The following is a 26,280-nucleotide window of genomic DNA, read 5'->3' on the forward strand; positions in this document are numbered from 1 at the left end:
CAGCTGAACCCATTAAACACCCGCTAAACATTTGAGTTGGTGCTATTCTGCTCTTTAAATGACAACGTACAGTGATGTAGTACCAAAACAACTGCCACAAATTCAGCCAATAAATGGTCTATCCAGGTACCGTTCTCCCCTAAATAAATGCCAAGTTAACTGTACTCGTGTTGGTTTAAGCTCGCAGGTAGAAAACTTTAACTCAACACACCACCAAGTATCAACACGCTCTTTCTTCCCATCAGGACGATGTTGTCGCGCGCACACACAGCAGCTATGAAGTGGAATGACAGAGGCGGCTATAAAAAGCATATGAGTCAGCTGCAGAGTGAGATCCCAGTTAGAAGCTGAATGACACAGATCATTACCACTCGCACAAATCACAGCCAGGGTAGAACAGGAAGCAGCTCTCACACCTGGACTATTTTCAGACATGTTTTATTCGTTTGGTTAGACTTTTTGGTTTGGTTTCCCCACCTAGACGCAAAATGTACTGAGTGTGCAAAAAACGTGATTCCTGATACAGAAAAATCTCAATTCAGGATGTTTTTGGGGTGGAACTCAAGATAGGGTCACATGGTCCACAGATTGAAAGAGTGTTTTCTTATTCTACACACACAACATAAAAGAAACATAGTGAATTCTGACAAAATGTTGTTGACAGGACTTTGATGTGCTCACAATTCAAATCTCAGCGGCCGCCTCTGGTCGCTGACGCAACCCTGGGATAATCCGGCCGGACAGGGATGCATACTGGTGTCTGTCTTCCTGCATTGATGTTCCTACTTATTACATCCCATTCCCCGGTGATGTAACGTATCCAGGCGCTGTGTGTGTGTGCTGCTGGAAAATGACACTCTGAGGCAGAGCCTTCTCATCAAATTAGATGGTTTGCAATTTCAGTGCAACCCCTTGTTTGTACGTTCGTTGTGTCATCTTCTACCGGCCGTGCACTGTTGAAAACAAAAAGGGTAAAAGGGAGGAATACAGGATTTTAAAGATGTCTGCTTGTGTCTGTTTCTTTTCCAGATCTTTTACTGGCCAGGAAAGTTTGAAACTGGGAGGAGAGGACCAAGCTGTAGTTCATCCTCAGAGGAATGACATCAGGCACACAGAGGGGAAAAAGGATCACGAAACAGCCCCACAGATCAGAAGGTATTTGAACTTTTCTTCAGGCACGATGGGAGTCTGACAAGCATCTGCATTAATATGAGGCAACTCCCACGCCCATTTAAAAGGCTCGGACTTATCAAAGATGGGTTTTTCTCGTCAATTACAAGCAAGTGCAGTTTAACTGCATCGTCAGAAATGAAAGCATAGTTAAAGTTGGTATCCACGAGTGATACACAGGCAATTATATAATCCAGCATAATTTCCTTTGGGAAAGCCAAATAGCTAATGGCAGCTAATGTTAGCGTCAGTCCTCTGGTGATGTGCTACTCCCCACTTATTTTTGGTCTGAATGTAACAGGTGTCCAGTTCTTACATATTGCACCTTTAATTGACTTAACTGTGCAAATGGCTAAAAATGAATGCCGTTTTTACATTTTTGCTTTAAGAGAGGCATATATTGAATTAATCTGGCTTATATTAAATAAGCCAAAAAGTTGTCATTATATTAATTACTGTACAGGATCACATGAGATAAATTTATATTTTTATATCATTCTTTCACACAACTGCTCGTGATATATCAGCATAACATAACAACAACACAATGTAGCTAGCTGCCGTGTCAGACCAGGACAGAGTATCAGCGTAAAGACCTGACAAACACTTTGTTGTTTTCTGTGGGTTTGTCGCAACACAAATATTGAAACATACACACTCACAAATTAAACCAGTGGTACGACGCAGCTCTGCATCAGCCTGTTGAAGATTAACAACAGCGCACACGCCGCAGATTGGCTTTAATCCACAACAGAATGGAGTTATTTGGAAGACTTAGACGAAGAGAATCACTGCCGAAACCAGAAGGAGAGGAATTTGGCAGGAACATCCCGCTACTAGAAGGAACGTGTACTGCAATTCTCTAGGTACTGTGCTTCTTTAACACTGTATTATGGCTCAAAATTAGGCTTTTTCTATTTCAGAGGAGTTTCAGATACATTCAGATACTGTGTGTCATCTGTTTTATTGGCTTGAAATTTTTTCTTGTGATACAGTTTCTACATAATGTCAGTCTGTCGTTAAGATCTTCAAAACCAAAGTACCACTCACAACACAGATGCACATTCTGATCTTGTGACGTTGATTAGTGCTCCATCAATAGTATTGACAGGCCTCCAGAGGCTTCCAGAAACCCTGAACCTTTTAACTGGAAATGTCATGTAGAGTACACGGCATTATGGGGTGCCAGAGCTGGATGATCTGGATCTACCAATCAGGACACAAGGCAAAAGATGCCATCCATTTCCCTGAAGCGTGTTCTGTAGATCAGTTCTGAGAAAACATGATCATGAATGTGTATGGAAGGATTTGTTTTCAGCCTGGTTGAGCACACAGGCGCAGCCGTGAATCTGTTAGATTACAAAACAGGTAGATCTATGAATTGGCTTTCCATCTGTTGTGGGAAACAAACCCAATTTCCAGCAGATACGAGATTGTTTCCCAGGTTTGGTTTCATGTTGAGTAGATTAAGCCGCGCTCTGGTCGCAGGATCCCATTTGGCTCGGCTCCAGCTCTGCAGCTCTCCTCTCCAAAGGTTTAAAGAATTCATTTTCAGCTGTATCAGAGCTCTGGGAGGCGGCTGAATAGGTCAGCGTGGCTCTGCTTTCTCTATCGATGCAGAGGCTGCTGACTGCAGGAGGCCTGACCTGAGCACAGGACATATTGACTTAACAGATCTCCCTTGAGATGTCGCTCCACGATAAACACAGCAAGATAAATGCTGAGTGGCTGCTTTGAAGCTTTGACACACAAGAACCGAAACAAACTGGACCGAGTTCAGCTGTACTGCTCATGCCACACATGTTCGTAAGGGAGCTTCACTGTTATCAGAGCTCATTCATCCTGAATGAAAATATGGTGCAGAGCTACTCACTAATGCTTTTCTTGATTGATTTGTTTGCACTCGTTCACCTCATCTTTCATTCTAAGGTCACTTTCATCCTCTTTAAGCAACACTTCATTTTACCAGTCTGTAAATGTCATAGTAAGTCCCAAAGGGGCCAGAAATTGAATTGAAATTGTCCAACATGGATAAACATCAACATACCGCCAAACATGGCATTTGGCTATCCCTGTGGTCTCTCCATGAAGGAACATGTACATTAGCTTAGTCTTACCTGGTCTATACCAGTAGCCTCTGGTGACTAACATTAGCTACTATTAGACACTCAAGTGTCTAAAATTCGTATCTTGAGATGTTTTGGAAAAGGTTCATATTAAGTCAATATAATCTTTATGCAAGTTCATTAACGCTATTGTGAAGATAACACAGTGAACAATTTGCTGACGTCAGGAAACAATCCATGAGCAGAATGACACTTTTCATCATGCACTTTTCAACGTAAACACTGTAAATGACCGTCATTACCAGCCGAGTGTTGGCAGTAATGACAGTGAGGAAAAGAGGAGGAATGGCCGGCCTGAGGGGGGGAGAGCAATCAGCATATAGATTTATTAGGCTGAAAGGGTGGGAAAATGTGAGAGGTCACTGCTTGAGTGATGGAGGGCAGATAACTGTGGTCAAGACCCCGAGCCGTATGTAACACCACCAGTGTCAACATTAACCTCGGTAACTACCTCAGGAAGAGTGAGGGTGTCGTGATCATTACTTCAGGAAACTGGAGCAGCTCTGAGACGAGGGAAGTTGCTGTTAGCATACAGCTAACTGTGTCCAGTTCAGTGAAAGGACTAAGCAGAAGGCTATCACAGTTCAGGCAAGGTGTCAACAAATTAACTCATGAGTCTAAAAGCAACGAAGCTTCGACATAAATCGCTGATTTATTGGATTTCAAGTCTGGAATGAAAACATGGCTGCTGTGTAGAGCTCTGGTATATTATACCTCTGAGCTATCCTGGAGTGTAGGATTAATATACAAGGACAAAATGGAAGTTTAAAAGCCAAGGGGCCTCCCGTTCCGCCCACAAGCTCCTGTGATGATGCACCCTCCCCCCTCATCCTCCCACATCTCCCCCATCTTTGCAGTCAACATCTCGGCCTTGAAAGCCAACCTCCTCGAGTCACCGCATGAGAACTTTTTTTTTGATATCTCTGGGACATATTAGGGCTGTTTTGAAGCGTATAAATGAGATACAGTCCAGGATTGAGCGATTCAACATCTGTTGTTATAACGGAGCAGAACAGCGTTCAGGAGACGGGCTGCTCAGTGTGACAGCTCCTCACGGCACAGCAGAGCAGCTCTCCACTCAGGTGGCCACTTGGCAGATCAGATGTGAGGATTCTGGAGTGGAGGTCACGCAGGAGCGACATCAGGACTGTGGGTGTAGCGGATGGCTCTGTCAACTGTTTGACACCCTCGGCCTCTTCTCGGCTAAATGCAGTCGCACTCTCAGGCGGATCAGTAGAGCCCTACAGACGGGAGGAACGCTGATAATAGACCTTTGTGCAAAAAAAGTCATTTGTGCATGGCAACTGTGACATTGTTAGGGTTAAAGTTATGGTAACGTTAGGGAACTAAAACAGTCATGGTCAGGGAAAAAGCTGCAAACAAACACTGCAGGTCTGTGAAAGGATGCAAACGCTTGTCTCCTGCATTAAAACAACATTACGTAACTTTATCTTTGCCTTAAAATAACAGCTTCCAAATCACTTTGATGGTGCAGTGACGAGTAGTACAGCAAATGGTGTCCCTGTATCCTCCTATTGCTTGTTTCTGCACTATATAGCTTTACTGAGAAGAACCACAGTGTGCAACACTTTACGCATTACATCACACAGCATCAGCGATCAATGATTTTGGTGAAACTGGATCATCAGGGTTTCCTGAAATCAACTTTTAACTGCTGCGTACTTGAGCTAGAATGGAGCTCTGCTAGCTGACTCTGCTCTCCTCCGTACACAAGGGATTTCTGTATATGATGTTATTTTCTCTGCACACTCGCCTTCTGCGCCACCACTTGTTCTCTTGGTTTTCTGTTTTTACGTTCACACAGCCTCGCCGTAAGTTAAAGCTTTATTGTTCAAAAGTAGGCACCGGCGCGAAAAGAGACTTCCCCCGGCGTTTGTAATCTTTACATAAAACAAATATGAATTTCTGTCAATCACACGTCTTATCTGATCAGATCTTTGTTCATCTTGGAGGAATAAATGTGCAATAACTGTCGGGTACACTTTTAGAACAACATCGAATGAGTGATGTTACAATTACAGCACAGAGAAGAAAAGTCCTTTGAGGAATTATACGTCAACGATTGCTTTGTTTTCATATCACATCTGCTTATCTCAGGCTGAGTAATGATACACTGCAGAGCCTCCAGCCGGTTCTTACACTTTGTACAACAACAAGTATTGTGTGTGTATCTTCAGCCTGATATATCTTCCTCCTCTGTGCCACAGAGCTCCATTGTTGTCCATAAAACTATTAAAAACATCAATGAGTCACACTGTTGCACTGGGTGACATGTTCCTTCATTGCCATGTACACACACACACACACACACACACTGTTTATTTTTATCCCACAAACATCATCCTGCTGACATTAAGACCCACTAGAGCATCAACGGTGTATTAATCCGCAGCTCAAAATAGTCCCTGGCAAATGCTCTATATCCACCTGTGTGTGTGATGCTTAATAAAACCACAGTGACCAGCTGTTTTGGGAAATTATTGAGCTCTTTAACCATCAAACTTCAACTTTAGCACATTTACATCTTCAGTAGGAACTCAGAGCCACAAACAGAGTGGGGGGAAGTATTGAGAGACGGACTGACTAATGGAATTTGTTGACAATATAGATCTTGCATGCATTATTCAAGGCGACATAATAAAAATGACCTCCCATTAGTGTTTTGCAAGTCACCCAAACATCACTCTGCTGTGCAGAACATTTACTGAAGTGGCTGAAGTTTAACCTTCAGGCCACATCATTGGTTTGGGCACAGAAAATCTAGCTGTGGAGTAATTAAAGCGTCCATTACAAAAAGGACATTAACAACACAGTGTTCCTGAGCATCACAGGCATTCAAAACTATACTTAAATATCAAAATCTAAATCATTAGGGCCAGTACTTTTTAACCCCCCTTTGTATTTGTTCAGAAGACAGTGCTGTCAGGCAAACCGACACACTGTGCTCTCATCAACAGTGACTGACAATTCATTTAACAGGACAAAAATCATCCTCAATCATCCTAATGGGCCACACGGAGCTTAACAGAGATCCAGACCTAACCTTTTACCTAGTCTGCTGTATACATGCAGACCTGGTTTAAAGCTTTTGTGAGAGGACACGTGAAGAGAGGGGTACCTTACTGGGGAATAAGGGGGAAGTCGGATAATCCCATTTGTGCCAAGTGGGGAGGAATTAAATGTGATCATCTGAAGGAAGCACACAGGATATTTGAGTTACCTGGTCATCAGTTTTCATATCTGACACCACCAGATGTGGACAATGCTGCCGAGTTCTCCCTGAAAAAGGGCACAAAACCTTTGCAAAGCTCCTGCATTTTCTACGTTTGAGAATGCAAGAACGTTAGGGTAAAAAGGGCGAGAGTGTCGCATGGAGAGAGAAAATCATGTACAATGATGGAGATCCGGAGGTTTGCATTTAGCTGAACTACAAGTACATCTGCGACTGTCCTGTCCGACCCTGCCTCTGATCTGTGTGAGGACTGTGCGTCTCTCGCTCATACTCTGATACATACTGAAGTTCAAATAGCGCATGGTGGCTGGGATATGCATTTAGGCTGTTAGCCCTGTGAAAATAATCCATTCAAATACCTATACAGACAATAGGACTGTTAGATTAATTGATGTCATGCCCATAAATGAATGGAGGTATTAGTGTGACCCTTAGGTGTTTCACAGGAAAAAAAAACATCCTGCTTTCAACATCTTCATTTTCTCACAATCACAAAGGCAAAGTAATGAGTGTTTTTACTCTAATTAAACTCTGGTTGTTCCATTATTGCATAAACAGGAGAACAGCTTGGCAACTAAATGCAACTCATCTCCAGGGAGGTTATAAATATAAATAATTTTAAGACTGTCATTTTAACACATCTGTGTGCTTGTCTTCTTTCAGGAAACAAACACTTTATACAGTAAAAACAAAAAAGGGATACTCCACAAAATGTACCCGTTTTCTAAACAGTTGTATAATGGCCTTTGTGGCTTTAAAGGGGATTTTTTTGTTATTTTTCTTTTGGGATATCATTTGTCAATATATAAATGAGATGTATAGAAGTATATATTTGTCAGTTATTTTATAGTCTTGGTCCAAAGCTCTTGTGCTAATGGTATAGCCACAAACACTTCCCTGTTCGCTGAGCTCCCATGCAGAGCTATAATTATTACCATCATTCCCTTTTAGTTGAGAATGTTTTCTAATTAGCATTCAACACAACATAGGAGTGAAGCTGATGTCAATGTCATTATTTCAGGGGTATTATTCAGTATATTTGAAACTGATGATGGTGCTGTGCGTGTGTATACCAAACATCATGGCAATCTTTTTAATAATCATTAAAACAGATAGCTGGTTGACTGCTAGTTAGAAAATACATCATAAATAGTCATCAGTTGCGGCCCTGAGTGGTTTACATGCTTTCTTCCACATTGCAGAAAGAGAAATCAGCTTGCTAACATGCCGATGTTTAGCATGTTTATGTTTAGCTGGGCATGTTAGCATGTCTACATTTTCTTATTAGCACAGAGTACAGCTGTGGCTAATGGGAATGTCATTAGTTTTGCAGCTATTTGGTCATAAACCAAAGGCAGGGAGTCACCATCATTTCAGTATGGACTGATTAAACAGTGCTCACTACAAATCAACAGAAAAAAATCTAGGTCCCTAATTGAAATCATTCCTGTACACAGAGACAAGGTAGCGTTGATTACAGCCATCACCCTTGATTGACAACATTACAGTATGACAGAGAAATTACTTCGCGTGTCACCTATAATGGAAATGCCACCGAGGTTAAATGAGGCCCATTAATGTGCTAACCTGCTTTAACCCCCTCTCGCCCGGTGCGTCTTCCCTCCCTCCTCCAGCCCTGCTGCTGTCTCATGTGATCTGCTCTGCTCCCGGTACAGCCGTTCACAGATAAAACAATATGGAAGCGCTGCCCGGCACTGCAGCAGCTTGTGGCCTCCCCTCTCTCCTTCCTGCCTCATTGGCATGCAGCTCAGGGATCTGCCCATTCATAAAAGGCCCGGCGTGGAGTGGGCCAGGCATCTTGAGGGGACAAAACCCTCTCCAAGGTCAGCATTCACAACTGCTGCAGGCAGGCACCAATGGCGTAAATCCCACGTGAGCACTTCCGTTTGCGGCCCTCGTGTAACCTAGACAGGTGAACAATGCAACGCGCTGCAACGATCTGTCAGTCATTAATGCACACAAGGCTGTCAGACTGGAGCACACACACACGTACACACACACAGTCGGCTAATATGAATAATGAGGCTAACGAAGGCAGCAATTAAAAGAAGCATGGGTGATCACAGGACTCTCGTGCAGAAACCGCATTAAAAGTGTAACATAACTGATTTAGGGTTGAGGCAGTCTGTTTATCTATGTGTTGTCAAGGAGGAGGTACTGTGGGATGAGTGAGGGAGAAAAGCAAAGCAACAGTGGGTCCCATATGAGACTCTTCCACCCAGGGAGCTGTCATAATCCCTGCTGGTTTGATGTATACACACGCAACACTGGAACAACGGGAAGCAGCATATTTTTACTTTCTACGCTGCCAAACTAAGTCTAACTTGTTAGCAATCAATTGCTTATTTACATATCCAGTAGCTATGAAGCAACATTAGCATTCATGTGCAATGTGGCATTCTTCGTCTGCCATTTAGTGCTTTGATGGTAGCGGCATCACTATTTACATCTATTAGCAGCTGACAAAAGTGAGACCAAAGCAGTAAAGTTTGGGGCCATAAAACTAAAACAAAGAGGTGTTAAAACACAATGGGAGCTGCAGAATGAGGTCATTAGCAGGAGGTGTGTCAAAAGCTGAATGCTAAAGTTACCAAGCTACGTAAGTGAGTGTTTTTCAACATATTAGTTTAACGTGTTAGCATGCTAAACTAACATGGCAGTGTCATCATTTATAATGGTAAGAAACAAATTACATGGGTAGAACAGAACAGAATGACGTTATTAGTTAGCTGTTTTTAGAAGTTGTTGTTGGAGATAACCAGACATTTTTCACTGAGAGAGTAATGTAATGAAAAAGGTATTGTTGGGTACCAAATTACTGGTATCAGAATGAGTTCAACTGTGAAAAAGATACTCATGATCCATAATCCATTCAATAGTCAGTGAGATATTTCAGTCAATAAAAATGTTATTTAAATATGAATTAGTTGCAGCCCTGACTGGTTTACAGGCTGGTTTTTCAGTGGTACAAATTGTTACACATCCTTGAGATCATCTTGAGATTTTCTTGAAAGGACAGATTTGTTCTTCCTAACCTTTCCCTGAGAGGAGGATGCATTACCTCACACGGATCCATCTGTGTTGAGACTTTTTTTCAGGGCCCGCGATCTGAGAACAGATATCCTTGTTGTTACACATCATTTACTGCAGAACTGCAGAAGTGTCCATGTTGTAAGGAGATAACGGATGTAGAGAAGGCATCTTTACACGGGTCTAACAAAGCGAAAAACACATACAGAGGCTTGTGGCACAATCAAACAGGTTCAGATCGTAACATGATGTCTTCACTGAGCTCAGGCGCTGCCCTATTTCGGTCGGAGGAGCTGCCCACTATCAAATGAAGGACGAGTGAAAGCGGAGGGCTCGGTGCAAATCAATAGGGATCAACCTCTTGGTATTGCTGCCACCCGTCCCTCCGGCTCAAAACGAGCTCAGATCAATGCAGATGTGTGCGGTTGACAAGGATCTAAAGAGGGAGCACGCTGTGGTCGCTGTCCTCCTTTCCACTTGCACACAACACCAGCTAAGATTAGACTTTCAATTGGACCTGGAGGGTGGGGGAGGAGATGGATTTGTGCATAGACTTGTCAGTGATTGTGTTTTAAAATTATATGACGTTATGGCCGTGGTAGTAAAAGCAGAGGGATAAGTAGTAGAATTGGCGGTAGTAGCACTAGGAGTGGAGGGCATAGAGGGTCAAAGAGGAAGGAGAAGTAATAAAAGCAGATAGAGTTCAGTTCAACAGACGTCATGTGACCAGTCCAGGTGCTGAAACTCATAAATGGAATTACCTGGGAGGAACAAGGCTGCAGACACCTGCGCAGTTGATTCGTCATTCTTGTCAAACGAGTGTGTTCTGTGTGTAAACCTGTGGTTGTTTTTGTCTCATGCTGTGATCATAACAGGTGGGATGTTTTCTACTTGGAGAGATTCAAGCAGATTCACTTCTGGTGGGAGAACACCAACACACTTAATGGTTTGTGTAATGTCCAAAATGAGCTGTGGGCCCCTACAGACCATGTTCACATGGTGGCCATTCAAAAGTTGCTATCTTTTTACCACCTCCCCATTAAAAAGCAAATCAAAAGATGACATAGTGAAAATCTGGAGCGACATCTGGTCATATTACTAGGTAAAACAACAAATGTATAACCTGTTAGCTAACATTAGCATTCAACCACTTCCAAGCTAACATTACTGTTTGATTATTTCCTGTGTGTTTCACTTCTAGGCTTCAACAAATGTGGAAACCATTCCTATCATATTATGTAACACTATCAAATAGTTATTTTAGGAAGCGGTTAGATGCTAATGTTAGCTGTTGTCTGACAGCAGTAAATGGGTAATCAGATATGTTGTATTACCTTGAAGTATTGCCTGAAGTCCCTCCAGGTTTTTTTACCTTCTGGCAGATTTTCAGCTGCTGATTAATCAGGAAGCACTGGACTAATGAAGAAATTGTCAGATTCTCTACATGTATACATTATTCAACCTGTAACACAGTAGTGCAACCTTTGAGCTTCATTGAGTTTGATGCCGGGGGAAAATGGGCTCTCCAAGTCTCTCACAATGTATCTATTAATCAGAAATGTGTAATTTGCTTGAGTGATTTATTTCTATAAAAGCACAAGATAAACTGACAGAATAAAGGCTTTAAAGCACAATTTTACCTTGATGCTCCCTTACAGAAACTGCGGCCTTGCTTGAAACAAAAGGCAATAAAGCAGCATGCTGAATGTTTAAATGCCCTGGAGACCATTTCTCTGCCACATTAAACGTTAATAACTGAAATGAAAACAAAAAAAGTTAATAAATCATCCTTAGGTATTATAAATACAGGTTTAACACTCAGAAACTCTGATAATCTGCTTCATCAGGACTAGGTGGGTGTAGTTTGATCTGCTCTGTAGTGACTAAACACACAAACTGTCATCTGATTCTGATTCTAACGTTGCTAAAGCCTGATCTGTGCCACCTTGTCTCACCACAAACAAGCATAACAGCAAGTGAAAAAAGGAAGTAGAGAAATCTTTCACATGAAACGACCGAACCTGTCCAAACTCAAGAAGCTGACCATGAAACAGTTGCTGGTTTTTCTTGTGGTTCATTTGGTTTGGGACTGTTTAAGTATACAATTTGAAAAACATAATCTTTGGCTTCAGGAAATTGTGATGGACATTTTTTCACTATTTTTCCAGACCAAATGATTGTTAAGGGGATTAATCGTCACATTGCTCGATAACAGAAATCACCAGCACTTATTCTTTTCACTTTTAGAATTATGTGGTTTGTTTTCAAAAGGGACATTTCATGGACGAAATGTGAAGATTTTCACTGGCTCAAGCTTCTTAGAAGTTCATGTTTACTTATTTTCTTCATCTTTATGGTTGAATAATAATTTCATTTCTTTGGGTTTTGGGCAGCTGCTCGGACAAAAAAGATATCTAAATGTGTCACACTCGGCTCTGAGGAATTGCAATGCATAGTTCTTTTCTGACATTTTAGACCAAAGGACTAATAGATTGTACCGAAAATAACTGTAATATTCATCTATAATAGCCGTAATAACAACTAAACACCATGTTTTTAGACTATTCATAAAACGTTTTGCGAAAGCAGTCAGATAAACAGTCCTGAGGACTTAGATAGTTCCAATCGTTTGAATGTATCAGCAAGTATACCTTCACACCCAAAAATACAATATTTTGAAAGAGTTGGTGCACCTGTGTGCTCCAACATGGTTATTTGAATAGATGATAAGGAGACAGGCGATAACGGTTGTGCTTTTATACTGCAGACCGTAACATAAGGACTCCATCAGATATTGCGATGACAGTGTGGAGACCCCAGACCGTTGTTGTGCTTTTCGAGGATTCAGGTTTAGTTTGGCTTCATTGTTTCCTGATAAACTGCTAGCCGAGTCTGACATTTTGGTTCACACACTCGGAATAAAAAAGAAAAAAATGCCGCTTTCAAGTCTGCATTAGTGCGTCGGCCCGGGTTTAAATGTTCCAAGCCCGGCCCTGCTGTCAAGATGAATGGTGGGTTTTTCACAGAGTCAGATGATGGAGAATCCCATTGTGAGGAACAACACACCGGCCGTGTCTGCTGTGTGATGTTTCACCTCAGGCTAGAGGAATCAAAGCACCACCTGCGGACCACGGGAGCCACTCCTGCACAACAAACGCTACTCTCCATGTCAAATATCCTCGCTTGAAAATGTCAGAGATCTTCCTCTGGCTTTGGATACGAACGCTCCCTGTACCTGCCTCCGCTGTTCACAATGTAGGGATCGATTTGGTTCATGTTTTTCCCACTTGCCAGCTCAGTGTACACTATAATCTTGCCATATTTACACAGATTCAATGTACACCTGTCTGAGTCGGCATACAACTTGCCTTCGCCAAGGCAGGTAGCCATTAACTCAACAAGAGCTCGACATTATCGCTTGAGTCATGCTGCACTTTCCGTAACGCCGCCGACCACATACACAAGCCGGAACAAACCTATAATCAAGAAGGTGCTAGAGAAGGGTCATTGTTAAAGAAATGATCCGCTTGACTAAATGACTGTTTTCTCTCCAAGTGCCAAGAGGTGAGCTCGAGGGAGAGGGGGAAACACCAGCCTGAGACTGGCAGAGGATAAAACATGAAATCATGCGGAGGAGAGGAGAGAATGGCACACGTGGAGGCTTGAGTGAATCAATGGGAGCTCTCCTCAATACCTGGAACTTGATGGCAGGGACAGGTGCTGCTGGCTTGGCTATTTATCAAGAAAAAGGCTGCCTCCAGGCCAATGCCATCGCCCTGTGGAACATGATTGCATATTCTAAAGCTGGCATCTGCCAGGCCTTGAAGTGAGAAGTTGCTTAGGTCAAGCTTCACCAGCTCAGCATCAGTAAAGGCCTTGGTATGCAGAGAGTACAGATGGGGGAAAACTGACAGAAATGAAAACTTCAGCTCTTGATTATTTTCAAAGCTGGGTGATAGATTATTTTCTCCAATAAAGGTATAATTTATAGAATATATACCAGATTTCAAAGAGTAACCGACAACTTCTGCTTTTTGTTAGCTATCCTTGGCTGTTAGCTAATTAGCTCATGGCCCAGTTAGCTGTGGGGCCGGTGGCCAGAGAGTTTGTTTGGACCAGGACCTTGGATCACAGGGCGACAGGGCCCAGCTCACCTGGATCTGGCAGCCTGACGTGAGAGGGAACCTGGCTGGACCGGAAACCAAACCAGGACTGACAGCCTCCAACACGAACTGAGGACCAGCTGACAACAAGGATACATGGCGATTTACAGCTGCTCTGACCAGGACAGTGAATTGAGGATATATTACAACCACAACTGTGGTGACTGTCAAATGAGAAGCTAACACTGTGTTGGTGAGTTTTATTCAGTTTAAGTTACGTTTAACGATGAGTGAACAAGGCAATTAAGCTCATCATAGTTTAGTAAAAGAAAGAAAGTGTACAGTTACAAAAGTGTTTGATTTCTCAACACTTTGTGAGTTAATTTTGCTTTATTAATAATTTTTCATATTTTTTCTAGAAAAATTGCAAAAATCTTTCGATTATCAAAAAAAGTAGTTTTTTTCTGACAATCTGCTTATTTATTAATTGAATAATTGTTTCAGCTTTGCCAACAGAGCAATTTGAACCATATGGACTGCTATTAAAAAACTTGGAAATATGTCCTTCAGATCTGTGTGGCAAAGCTTTACACTGTTATCTTAAGACAGTAAAAACCCACTTCATGTTTGGCTGTACAACAATTAAAGTGCAGCAGCCTCCAGCTTCACTGTGTACACAAAGAGTGTGTGTGAGTGTTTATACAAGTAAGGACTGGTGGGGTCTGCAAACATGTGAATGCTGGATTTATCTTGCTTAAAAAAGGCTGTGTTGTCTTTGTCAGGATTAAGACGGAGAATATAAAGGAAAGTGAATCACTGTTTGATGAACACACTCACTCTTTCTCTCTCTCACACACACACACAGGGGATTCAGTCTTTTTTCTTTTTTTTTGTTCCCCCTCCTCTAAATTTAAACAAGGCCCATATGCATGTGGGTCTATCCGAGGCTAAATGCATTTGTATATGCAGGCAGATGGCCTTATTAGATTCGCGTTCCTGACGCCTGTGCTTGTGTCCCCGCCACTGGTTGGCTGAATGGAGGCCATCTGGGATTGGCCAGGGCTTCTGTGAATGGAGCCGGGGAGCGCCATTCAGCACCGCGGACAGCTCCGCGGCGGCGCGGCGGTGCTGAGCGCAGCTGCGGCGGCACACGGCGCTGGTTCCCCGGACACCTTCTACAGCCTCCCTGACCCCCTCGCTCGCTCTCTTATTAGCTTGTAAACAGTGCACCGGCTATCAAATAACGAGCCCGGGCCTAGCTAACACGAGGCCTACTGTGCAGGCCCTGGTATTGAGCAAACACAGGAGGGGAAGAAAAAAAAAGCCTTCCACCACATTAGGCGAGGAAACCACCTCTTGACATTAATGAAACGCTCTCGATGTGGAGTGGGCGGCCATGATGAACACCTGGCGGACTGCGACAGCGCACACAGGACGGACACGGAGTTGTTTGCTTATGCCAGCAGCCTCCTCTCCCGCTCATTAAACTGTTATAAACGCCCGGCTGTAAAAAAAAAAAAAAAAAAAAAAGAGCTTGGCCACTTCCAGCGAGCCTGTCGAGTGGCTATCGACGGCTGATCGCGGCAGGATTACGAGCTGAGGAATCGCCGGGGTGGTGCTCAATGTCAAAGGAAGGGAGCGTGGAGTGGAAAAGAAAGGGGAGCAGGACAAAAAAAAAAATAGAGAGAAAGAAAGAAAACACACACACGAGCAGGGCCTCCATCTGCACATTAGCATGGGGCCTAAACACAATGAGGAGATGAATGAACATGAGGCCCGGAGCCGGGAGTCTCCTTGAATCTGTCATCCGTCTCCATGGCGACAGGAGGAGGAGGAGGAGGAGGAGGAGGAGGAGGAGGACCAAAACTGGCATCTATCCGGGCCCAAATCAACAGATGGCCACCACATCACCCAACACCACCCCCCACCACCCCCCCATCCCTCTTGCATCCTACCTTGCACTGCTCCATGCACGTCCTCACTGAATATTCCCCCGGCTCGTATTTCTGAGTCAGGAGCTCAAAGTCCTCGTATTTCTCCTGGGCGTGCTGGTCGTAGCGCTGGTACGCCTGGACGCACAGGATGCATCTGGAGGTGTCGCCATCGCCGAGCACGTCGAGGCTGCAGTTCAAATTGTCCGGACTTGTCGACCCGTAAAACAAATCCAGCAGAGAGTAGGAGTTACAAAAGGAAAGGTACAAATCGCTCATATTTACAGCCCGCGTCCCCTCTTTGTCGGAAAGGCCCTCGCACAAAAGGTCGGCATCTGCGTAAGCAAAGCAGTCTTTAGACAAACTATCCTGGTGGCAAGTTTCAAGCCGCCACAAATGTTTGGTGGAGTTTCCTATAAAAATAGCATATGGGTTTCCGCTGAGGCTGCTGTGTGCTGAGTGGGTCTGGGGTGAGAGGAGGTTGGAGGATGCGATCTTGACCCGGGTCCGGGCCAGTTTGGCCTCGGCGCAGAACCACAGGTGATCAGAGAGGAGGATGGTTAAGAACAAGAGGGATGCCAAGGACAGTCGCCATCTCTGCGCCCTCTCTGAGTCGGTGAATGGCTTTTGGTTGTCGCGGGGGGGCTCTAGCCAGATTTGGAAGCCGTCGTCATCTTCTTGCTGCCAACACGTCCCAGCACCCCTGGTCATATTTTGGGAACCGGCCGACTCCACCGTGGGGGCTCCTCTGCCGCAACAGTCATTGACGTGGGGTCCGCTTCGCGTTTTCCTCCCCTCAAGTGTCAGGTGGTGGGTCGTCCCGGCTTGCCTTTGCGTTCAGCGGTAATTCCCATTAAAATGAGCGTGGGCCGGATGGCAAATCAGACGCTGGCGACCACGGGCCGCATCCTCCATGGCTGACCGGTGAAGCCGCTGTCCTCCCGTCCGCCCTGAGCCCCGCGCCGCGCCGCTCCGCTCCTCTGCGTAGCCTCGACTCCGTTGATAGAAACACTCACCGACGCGTTTTACGTTTTCCCCGGCCTCGGTCGTGCAGGGACAAGGGCGCTATCCTCTTCCAACATGGCGAAGCTGTCTGCCTTTGTGTCGGCGGATGGGCCTACAGCCTGTAACAGACCTCTTTTCTTTTTCAAGCCCTCACCGTCTTCATCTCGCTGCCGTTGTCAAGTTGCCGCCATGTTCGCCAAGAGACGGTGTGTGTTTGCGAGCAGCTGCGTCAAGTCAGCGGCAGTAAGCGGCTGTGTTTCCGGTTGCCACATTCAAAATAAAGGTCTCAAATGACTTTTTCGCTTTACATCCCGTTAAATGAAGCACTGTCTATCACATATAGCACATTTATGAACAGTTCAACCAAACAGTGGTTCTCCTCCTCAGATTGTCATGGATAATGAGATATGGTTGCATACGTGCATGTGTATGAACATGTAATAATAGTCATATTAAATATGTTACACTACGTTCATGTACCAAAGATATTTACAACACACAAAAAACACATTAAGATGTGTCACTGAATAATCAAGTGAAACACCTAAACATCCCCAAATCTCTTACTAATCTTAAGCAGTGTGGTTGAAGTCTTTTAAGAAAAAACTAAAACTATCAGGTTTAAGTCTGACACAACCTCGTTGTAGGTTAAAGTAACCACTTTCCCCTTCTTATCCTTTTGTTTTGACCATCTTATGACTCCTCATTTGATTAATTTTTGACCCCCAAATCAGGAATCATTGATGTAGGTTTTACCACAAGTCAGTTTTCTGATGCATTTAAATACATTCTAACCATTATATTATCATTTTAAAACAAAATGTAATTTGTATTGATTATAAGTTATTATATAAATATTAAAAACAGTGTAGTAATATTCAACATAATATTTGCTCACAGATAAACTATATCTGAAGTTGCGCTACAGTTTGTATTTTATATTGAAAGTCAAATCAATCAACATCCGGTACTGTGCTCGCTAATCCTGCTAACGTGACAAAACTTCTCAGACTCTGACGTTATGCGCGCGCACCGCAGTCACCGCATCCTTCGGCACTTTGGTGCGTCAAGAGCGACAGAGTGAGCCCTGACGTCACCGGAAATGCTCTGATTGTGACTTCAAAATGAAAACCCGTGGTGCCGGCGTCCAAAATGACTCCCGTCTCAAGTATTCAGGTCTAAAGTAGGAAAGATAAAGACCAACTACAGCCATTAAAGGCAAAAAAAACATGCAGCTGCGCAGGAGATACTGAACAGTAAGATGTGCTGACTGGATAAGGAGAGTTTGTGTGAGTAGTTTTATTCTGAAAATATCCACCAGCAGACTTATTGTGGGTTATATTGTAGTGTGCTTGACACGGGAGCAGACAGACAGGTTGGTACTCACCTGGTTTCAGCCTCGGGCAAGATGCTCTCATCAAAAGACAGGAGCCTGTTTCCTCTTTAAAGGACAATACCAACTGCTTTCATCCATTTGAGCCAATTTCAAATTAAGAGTGCTCTATAAAACAGCCACCAATTTTTTAAAAACAAAGGCAGCTGTTGTGTTTGAGGCATCTGAATGTGTGTCTCTGGAAGACCACTGAACAGCCTGCGTTAATTGTATTTGCCAGAGTTCTAACGGTATTGCACAGTAACGCAAGGCAGATGTTTAAATCAATGAGCGCCCGGGCCTACAACTCCATTACCACTCAGGGACGAGTTTGACGGCGATTAAAGCAGACGCGATGGTCCGCTGTGATGGATTGCCTCACTCAAGCAAAGTCTCTGCAAGTAAATCTTGTGATGGTAATGAAATGGTTGAAAATGAGCAGCTGCCAGGTCGCTGGGATAACACAGTTTGAAAGGCTTACAGCACGCAGTGGAAACGTCTTGTACTGATTTCATAAAGGAGCTGAATGCATGTGCTAAAACATGCACAAACTTAATTAAATTAGTTTAATCACTTAAAGGTGCACTATGTAGTTTTGAGGAAGAGCATGTGAACCTTGTGTAGTAGACAACCAAAATAAAAGCATGAACCTGAAAATGAGCATCACAGTGGCCTTTAAATACGTCTTGCTTTTGACGTTAATGGCAGTTTTTACTCTGTAATAGAGAAGACTGAAGAAAATCAAAGACTATAATCAAATATTAGTGAAGTATTTGTAATGTTTTTGCACGACCACTTAATCACAAGGCACAAAATGGCGCTTGACTCTCTGTTGTCTCTGATTTGGTTTCTTCATTGAGGGTGGGCCTCGCTAATTGCCGCAGCCGAACCTTCCCTGCAGCCGTGAGCTCTGTGTTCGGCCCCTACAGGAGCTCATTTATTTCAGCTGAGTGCATGCAGCCACTGGTTGTCTTGGGGCCACTCCTGAACCGATTGTTTCTGCTTGTGTCCAGCGCGCTCGCTGGTTCCATCCCTTCAACAGCTACAGCCGGCCTAATTAGAGCATTTATCCCATTAGGACGTAGTATTTCTGCAGTCCCAGCCTTCAGCGGCTGTTTGCGCGGCTGCTGTTTCCTTCTCCAGATGACTGATAATCTGCTCCTGCGAGTCCTTTCGGTGGACACGGCAGTCAGACTTTTTCTTTCTTTTTTTTTTTCCAAGACCAGCAGTGACACAACACATCGCACACACAGAGCCACGCTGGAATAAGCACAAGCTGAGTACCTCTAATTAAAGCCTGTCAGTCAGCCGCTCACTCCGCATCACCTGTAAATAGTTCGGAGTGGGCGATGGGTCACAGAGAGCGTTCTGTGGCACAAGACTTTCCTCTTTAAACATTAATCAAAATCATTTTGTTGTCAACTATGTTGTGTTTTTGATGAAAGTGGTTTTATTTCACATGAACGAAACCCTAAAGAGCCTGAACTACTCAGATAATACTTTAAAGGTGCACTATGTAGTTTTTGGGAAGATTTTTTTCATGCCTAAGCAAACTTGATAAACAAAATCTTCTTTTCTATGACTGAATAAACAAACTGACCTTAAAGGTCAACACAATTCCATGCAGTTTTGCTTTATTTATATTTGGCGGACCCTGCCACATTTCTAGCTTCAAACAGTGCTCGGGGGACCTTTTACTCAGTTCTGGTAAAGATAAATATTTCTGAGTGTGCATTTCTTCTCCAGAATGACACAGTGCCCCTTTAATTTACCAGCGGTGTGAAAATTCAAACCCTACGGGGAACGCGGCGACTTGCCAATCGGAGCCATTATTCTCCGTATATGATTAGGAGCAGGTACCTCATCACTTCTGCCTTGACAATGTATTCACGCGGCATTTATGCACAACAATACCCAGGACACCACAGGCAGCTACCTGCACCCTGGAGGCGATGGTAATGAAGGTTATAACATATCAATGAGTCCCGAGACACAATGGTGACATTTTATAAAGACAGGAAAACACGGAGACATCTTTGTGGAGGGCCTTGAGCTGAACCGATTTTAACGTACCCCCGCGGTGTCGCTCGGTCTCTCTCTGCCAGCCGACTACACCCCGACGAGCCGCGGTAAAGGCCATCCCTTCACACGCATTCTCCCATTTCACTTAACTGTCCATTTTTGAAACAAAATTGTACAATCACTCAGTGTTTTAAACCATTTCGAGGTATTTATTAGAGTTGTACTTGCATGTAAATGAACATAAAGGCAAAAATAAGGCACACATCATATAGAGGTCTGCAGCTCAGCGCAGTAACACCCCTTTATTCACATCACAAATCACAGAAAAATCACAACTAAGCTTCACATTCCCATAAAATCAAACAGTATTTTTTTTTTAATGAAATCCCTCATTTTTGATAAAGTGAATAGCCATTTTCCTTTCCATAAGACGTTTCAATGACAGCTGAAAGGTTAAGCAGTGTTCTTCCTAATGAAATTCACACTTTCAAAATTGAAAAAAACAAAAAAAAACAATCGTGGCCTTCCTGATTTTAAAAGCAGCGTATCGATTTAAAACCATATTAAAACCACAAGCAGCCTTAATCACGCATTAAGAACGCAGAATTAAAACTAACTGAGTTTGCATGAAGCCTCTGAGACAGTGCATCCCTGTAAAGTACAGTGCAGTTTTATTCCATCTGGAATTGTTATTTTTCTATTTCTAGTTTATTGCTAATCTTGAAGTCAGAGCTTGCGAGCTATAAGAGGATTTCTCTCCAGTGTCAACTTTCCCTTCAAACTAAGTAGTCGGTGTCATTCATCAGGTAGCCTGCTGTGATCGAGTCAGTCACCCACGAGTCTCTTACAATCTTAAACTTCTTCCTAAAGCGACGCCTCAGCGTCCTTAAATCCACAAGTCTTGTTTCCTCTGCGATGACGACGTGAGAGACTCCCTCCTCCAGCCTCTCGACCACCCTCCCTCCGTGGTAGCGAAACTCCAGCGCCCTGACGTCCAAACAGGTGGCAGGTAAGGCGGTTTGAGGTTCTCCTATGTCTGCGAATCTGTCCATGTAAACCTTAAAGGGTCTGAAGATGCTGGTGGGAAGGTCTTCCCAGCCGTAACGCTGCTCCACCTGGCAGACGTCGACGGCCGTAGACACGTCCGCGCCGCTGATCCGGGCGAACACCTCCCGCAGCTGCTGCTCGTCTGTGTCCACGAAGTAGCTGTCGCCATAGCTGTCGTACTCCTTGGCGAAGTGCTCCCTGGTGGAGGGCGACATGTGGATCATGTGGCGCGGTTGCCATGGGACCACTTCCTTCTGGTCCAGGCACTCCAGCAGCCAGGCGGCCCACACCACGTCGTGCTGGTCGGACGAGATCAGGTTCTTCACGCGCATGTTCTCCACGCCGGCGACCACGCAGTAGGTGTCCGGTCCTGGGTTCTGGACCACAATACCTCCGCACCTGATGAGGAGGTGACATCAGTGATCAGTCATTTGTGGACTTCCCTTCACTGAAGGTTCCAGAGAATTTTAGCATCTTTCAACACATTGTTTTTGTTTTCATGGTCCGCAATTTGACTTGTACTTGAATGGATCTAGCTCAACAACATCTCTTTTAACAACAACAACACAAAAGGCTTTTTTTTCATGGATGTCATCTTACCTGGCCACGCCCCTTTCCAGCTCAGCCTTGGGGTGATCCTCCGTGCCATTCAGGATACAGAACTCCACATCCTCGAACATGTCTGTCTCCTTTTTAACCCCGGTGAGGTCCTGAGGCTTAAAGTGGTCAATGATCCCGATCACCTTCTTGGGTTTGGCCGCCAGCTTGCGCTTCTTCTTCTGTGGTGAATCGTCGTCGATGCGGAGGTGCCTCGAGGCGAGCTTCCCCGACGCCTTGCTGCGAAACTGATCCAGCTCTGCCAGAGTCATGCACTGGTGCCACTCCTTGTCGTCGCGGATCTTCTCGATCCTGGGGAAGCGCAGGGTGCAGTTGGTTTTGTACATGTCGCTTCCGACTATTTCAGCCGCCCTGACCTGGATTATGACGGAGTTGCAGGGCTCGATGTAAACTTCTGGTTTCTCTGTGCCGCACAAGATGGATGACGGTGGGTCATTTTTCCTGTAGACTTTCCAGTGTTTGGCGAGCTTCAAACCGAGGTCGTACAACTCCTTCATGGTGTATCCAGAGCCGATGCGGCAGAGGGTGTGGAAAACTGTGGGTTTCTCACCAGGCTTTGGCGCTTCTGCAACAGCACACAAGAAATGGGACATCATGCCACCCCTTCTCCCTTTCCCCCAGTATCCACCAACAATCAGCAGGTCAAGCTCATCCATCAACCCGTCCATGTATTCTGGCTTTATTTTCAGCCATCCCTCTCCGCGCTTGTCAGGCTTGTAGACGGATGAAGGATCCTTCACCATGATCCCCTCTTCTCTGTTGTCAATGGCGTCGTTGAGGGCGTTCACCACCTCCTGCATGGTCCTTGCATCGGACTTTGGCACCAGGTGTATCCTCCCCTTGACCGGGGTGAAAACCGTCTGAAGGATCTCAAGGCGCTTCTTCAGCGTTTCCTTGCCAAGCTTCCGGTCGTTGACTAACAGCACATCGAACACACAGAAGCAGGTCTGTAGCTCTGAGTCGTCCATGAGTCTCTTGATGTCGAATTTGCTTCCTTTTTGCATGAAGTTCTCGGTGGTCAGGTTGTACGCCATCATCTCGCCGTCGAGGATACAGTTTATGACATTGCTTTTGAAAACATTGTGGATGTACGGTGTCAGCGAGCCCTCCAGTGGGGATGCTCCGAACTGCTGGGTGTATTCGAAGGCGTTCCGGCTGAAGTACTTGTACACGTCCCCGTCTTTGTGTAGCTGTATACGCTCCCCGTCAAGCTTGGTCTGAATATAAAAAGGGCTGTTTCCCATCTGTTTCTCCACATTGCGCAGGTTCGCCACAGCTGCCAGCATTGGCTTGAAAGCGGAGAAGAGCCCGATAGAGACCTCGCTTAAAGACACAGAGGGGTCGTGGAGCTGCTGGCACACTTTGTTCAAGTCCGTGTTGACATTATAGAGCTCAGAAGCGTCCAAATGGAAGACCTGGAGGACAGTTTCTTTGCTGATCCCGAGCTTCATGTCCTTCAGAATCATTCGGATGAGCCATTTCTGCTCGAGGGCTGAGCTCTGGGTGATGAGGTGCAGCAGACTCTTTCTCACGAGATCCTTCTTCTTGGTGGCGTTGTTGATCGCCACAGAGTCCAGGAAGTCATTGACTTCTTTGACGCTGAGGTTCCCCTCGCTGGTGCAACGTTTCTTTAGGACGAAGTACGCCATGCCGGCAAAGTCTCCGGCTTCTCCTTGGGATGTAGTCGGAGCACGGTAGTTCAGCAGTTTATTAGCTTCCGGGCCATTCTTTGGGAGGCCTAACACATCGATGTAGAGTTTAGCCAACATGCTTTCTTTGATGCCGTACGCCATACGATCTCGTTCATAAGAGGGGACTATGAGGCGCATTGCTGGGTAGAAAGAATCTGTGCTGTTGGGGTTGTCTTTGTGGAGGGCAGAATGAAAATTCCTCCATGATCCAATGAAGTCGCCAAGGATCTTTGATTTGTCTGGACGGAGTTTAGCCTTCTGGATCTTCTCTAAAGTATTACACAGGTGAAGGAAAGGAACCTGAGCGGCGACAGAGGGCTGTGCTGCATCATCACTTTTGGAAGTCCCTTCCATGTTGAAATCTGTTGTATGAAAATAGAGTAAATTAAGGAATCTTGTCACATGATTATTGATTGCAAGATATATACTAAAATACTCTGGTTCCAGCCTGTCAAATGTGACCACTGATCCTTTTGTCTCATGTGATAGTAAACTGAATATAAGAGTTGCAATGACTAATAGATAAAATACCAAATTAATCACCAACCTATTTTCATCATTGTTCAAATCAATTACAGACTGAATCCAAATAAGCACCAATCAGATCAGGTGATCACTGACATTACTGAAACTTTCTGTGTCACAAGAAATCAGCTAGAAAATATTTATCTAATTCAAAAAAGAGGTTGCTCTTAAATGTGGGTGACACATTAAATACAACCCTGAAATGTGGAATTTGACAAGAATAACAAATAAAGAATAAGAATAAAGAATAGAAAGCCAGACTGATATATGCTGTCATTAGTTTGCTTACAGCACTTTGGTGCCCCTCAGCAGCTAGACTTACTCTTCAGATTGTACAATAAGGACTCAGTGATTAAAAAAAACAACAGACAAATCTACCATAAATGATGAATTATAAGTGTTTTAAAAAGCCAATTTCCCCAAATTTAATGTCTTTATTATTCGAGTTTCAGATTGCTGGTCCTGACATGTTCGGACATCAACACAGCAAGGGCTTTTAATCTGAAAAGCAGCTGAGAGGAACTATGTCAACATGACTGTAAACATTTCATTCTTATTTCCAGGCCAAGCATCCACACGAAGTAAAGCATCTTCTACTGATTATTAGCCACATTTCAACTTATTTACTTTGACATTTGCTGCTGTCAAACAGAAAACTCCGGTTATTTCATTTTCAAAATAAAAGTGTCTGTTGTCATATGACGTCTGTGTTGTACAAACATGTCTGCTCGGATAAGTTACGGACATTTGCCGTCAAATAAAACAATATTTAAAAGTAATGTTGAGTTTATAACTGCAGCTTAATGTGATACTCAGCTCACATACAACAACATGTGATTGAATTCAGCGTTTAATGTTAGCTGAGCTTTGATTTTGAAAACACACCACTAAAGTAGGAAGTGGAGTGTTGTTATCTTACCCTTTAGCTTTACTAGAGGAACAGTGACGATAAATATTCGAAAAATAGTTAAAAATGTCGGAACTGAAAGTTACCTTGCGCTTTTTTTACTCTGTTAGACTTCTCCAAGCGAGCTGCATGTTGATCGCTTCCTTATACACAAATTGAGTGGGGGATGTCCGCCAGGAAAAACATTCCCCCGGAAACATGACCGGAACTTTTGTTCCTTTGCATTGTTTAATTGTAATTTGTAATTTAATTGAAACTTATCGAGTGACTAAATTATTATCCCTTGAAGCTCAAATTTGACACTTTATTTATGTTCATTTTTTTTGTATTCATTTGACCGGAAATGTCTTATCAAGAGTGGGATTTAGTTTTAACTCCCTGTTTCATATCCTTTGTGCTTCATTTTAAAATTGACGTGTTTTTAATTTTACGCAGCAAAACTTGTTTTATAAATCATCAATATCATATCCATTGAAACGCAGCTGTAAATTCCCCGGAGACATGGCGTTGTTGCTCTCCCGCTCACCAGCAGAGGGCGACACCGAGATGCGGCGGTGCTGAGGAGGTGCAGCCGGTGAGGCTGTTTACTGCTCTGTACCATGATGAGCCTGGAGCCTATAAATCAGTAGTGAGCTGGTAGTGAAAGATAGGAATGCATACTTGTTGACCCCAGGAAGGCGTTTCTCTACACTACAATGATTATGTAAAGCACATCTGGATCAGAGTCCTCTGGTTGCAGGAAATAATCTATGAATTCTAACCACCCTATTTTTATTGCGGTAATTTTGCCTTGAAAATAAATATGACAGTCATGATGATTATAGGATCATATACAGATGTCTAACGCCCCATGCATGAATTATTAAATCACCAAGAAATGATTTTTCATTGTTTGCTTTTAGTCTTACACATATGAAAATACATGCCACTAAGCATTTCTTTGCAGTATCTTATTTTGAAAGACTCCTGAGTGAACACCATGCATCAACAGTGTAACAGGAGATCTTGGAATAACTGTTAAATCCTTTAATTCACATAGAATATGAAAAGTATATTCAATATATTTCAGCTAATTGAGAGATACTAGATGCACTTTTATCCATAATTTATTTTACATATGCATTTTATTCTGCTTGTACAAATGTCTTTTTTTGTTATTGAAAATGTATTGGCCTCTCCAGCAGACGTGATGCATCAGGGGGTATATTCTGCCTAATAGACTTATATTTAGAAGAAATACAGTATTTAGAGGTGCAATATGTAAGAAAATTATGAACAGAATGTGAAGAAATAACATCTCTTGATGTCTGTGTACTGTGCTGCAAACGTTAGCACGATAGCGAGATAGCCCACATCCCAACCTGGTCCAAAGCTCCTGTGCTAGCAGTGTAAACACTGAAACTCCCCATTTACTTAAGTGGTGAGAAATGGCTTCAAAATATCTGTTCACTGCAGCAGA

At 43.8% G+C, this 26,280-nt stretch overlaps 2 protein-coding genes and 1 long non-coding RNA gene across 3 annotated transcripts in view; 1 reads left to right on the top strand and 2 right to left on the bottom strand.

The window, feature by feature from the left end:
- LOC119015614 overlaps positions 1 to 13,847 on the top strand; it is a 28,534-nt gene extending 14,687 nt beyond the window's left edge. Inside the window, exons 2-3 of the long non-coding RNA XR_005073405.1 lie at positions 1,030 to 1,155; positions 13,642 to 13,847. This is a non-coding gene — a long non-coding RNA (uncharacterized LOC119015614). The remainder of the gene's footprint in view (positions 1 to 1,029; positions 1,156 to 13,641) is intronic.
- LOC119015613 (transmembrane protein FAM155A-like) overlaps positions 1 to 17,038 on the bottom strand; it is a 28,853-nt gene extending 11,815 nt beyond the window's left edge. The window contains exon 1 of the mRNA XM_037091785.1: positions 15,659 to 17,038. Within this exon, the coding sequence (XP_036947680.1) occupies positions 15,659 to 16,345 (687 nt within the window). The 5' untranslated portion in view covers positions 16,346 to 17,038. The remainder of the gene's footprint in view (positions 1 to 15,658) is intronic.
- Positions 17,039 to 20,221: 3,183 nt separating this feature from the next.
- On the bottom strand, positions 20,222 to 25,049 carry lig4 (ligase IV, DNA, ATP-dependent). The gene is made up of 3 exons (XM_037091690.1): positions 24,908 to 25,049; positions 21,681 to 23,751; positions 20,222 to 21,479 (listed from the first exon to the last, which is right to left on the bottom strand). Exons 2-3 carry the CDS (start codon positions 23,741 to 23,743, stop codon positions 20,810 to 20,812), a joined length of 2,733 nt encoding a protein of 910 aa, XP_036947585.1. The 5' UTR covers positions 23,744 to 23,751; positions 24,908 to 25,049; the 3' UTR covers positions 20,222 to 20,809.
- Between the last annotated feature and the right edge of the window lie 1,231 nt (positions 25,050 to 26,280).

This window comes from Acanthopagrus latus, chromosome 24 (assembly GCF_904848185.1).
Source record: "Acanthopagrus latus isolate v.2019 chromosome 24, fAcaLat1.1, whole genome shotgun sequence".
Taxonomy (NCBI): Eukaryota; Metazoa; Chordata; class Actinopteri; order Spariformes; family Sparidae; genus Acanthopagrus; species Acanthopagrus latus.

Excerpts from the sequence above, each read along its gene's own strand:
- lig4 (XM_037091690.1), bottom strand. The coding sequence starts at position 23,743 with ATGGAAGGGACTTCCAAAAGTGATGATGCAGCACAGCCCTCTGTCGCC. Across the intron at positions 21,480-21,680 it reads CTGGAAAGGGGCGTGGCCAG|GTGCGGAGGTATTGTGGTCC; the intron begins GTAAGATGACAT and ends CCTCCTCATCAG.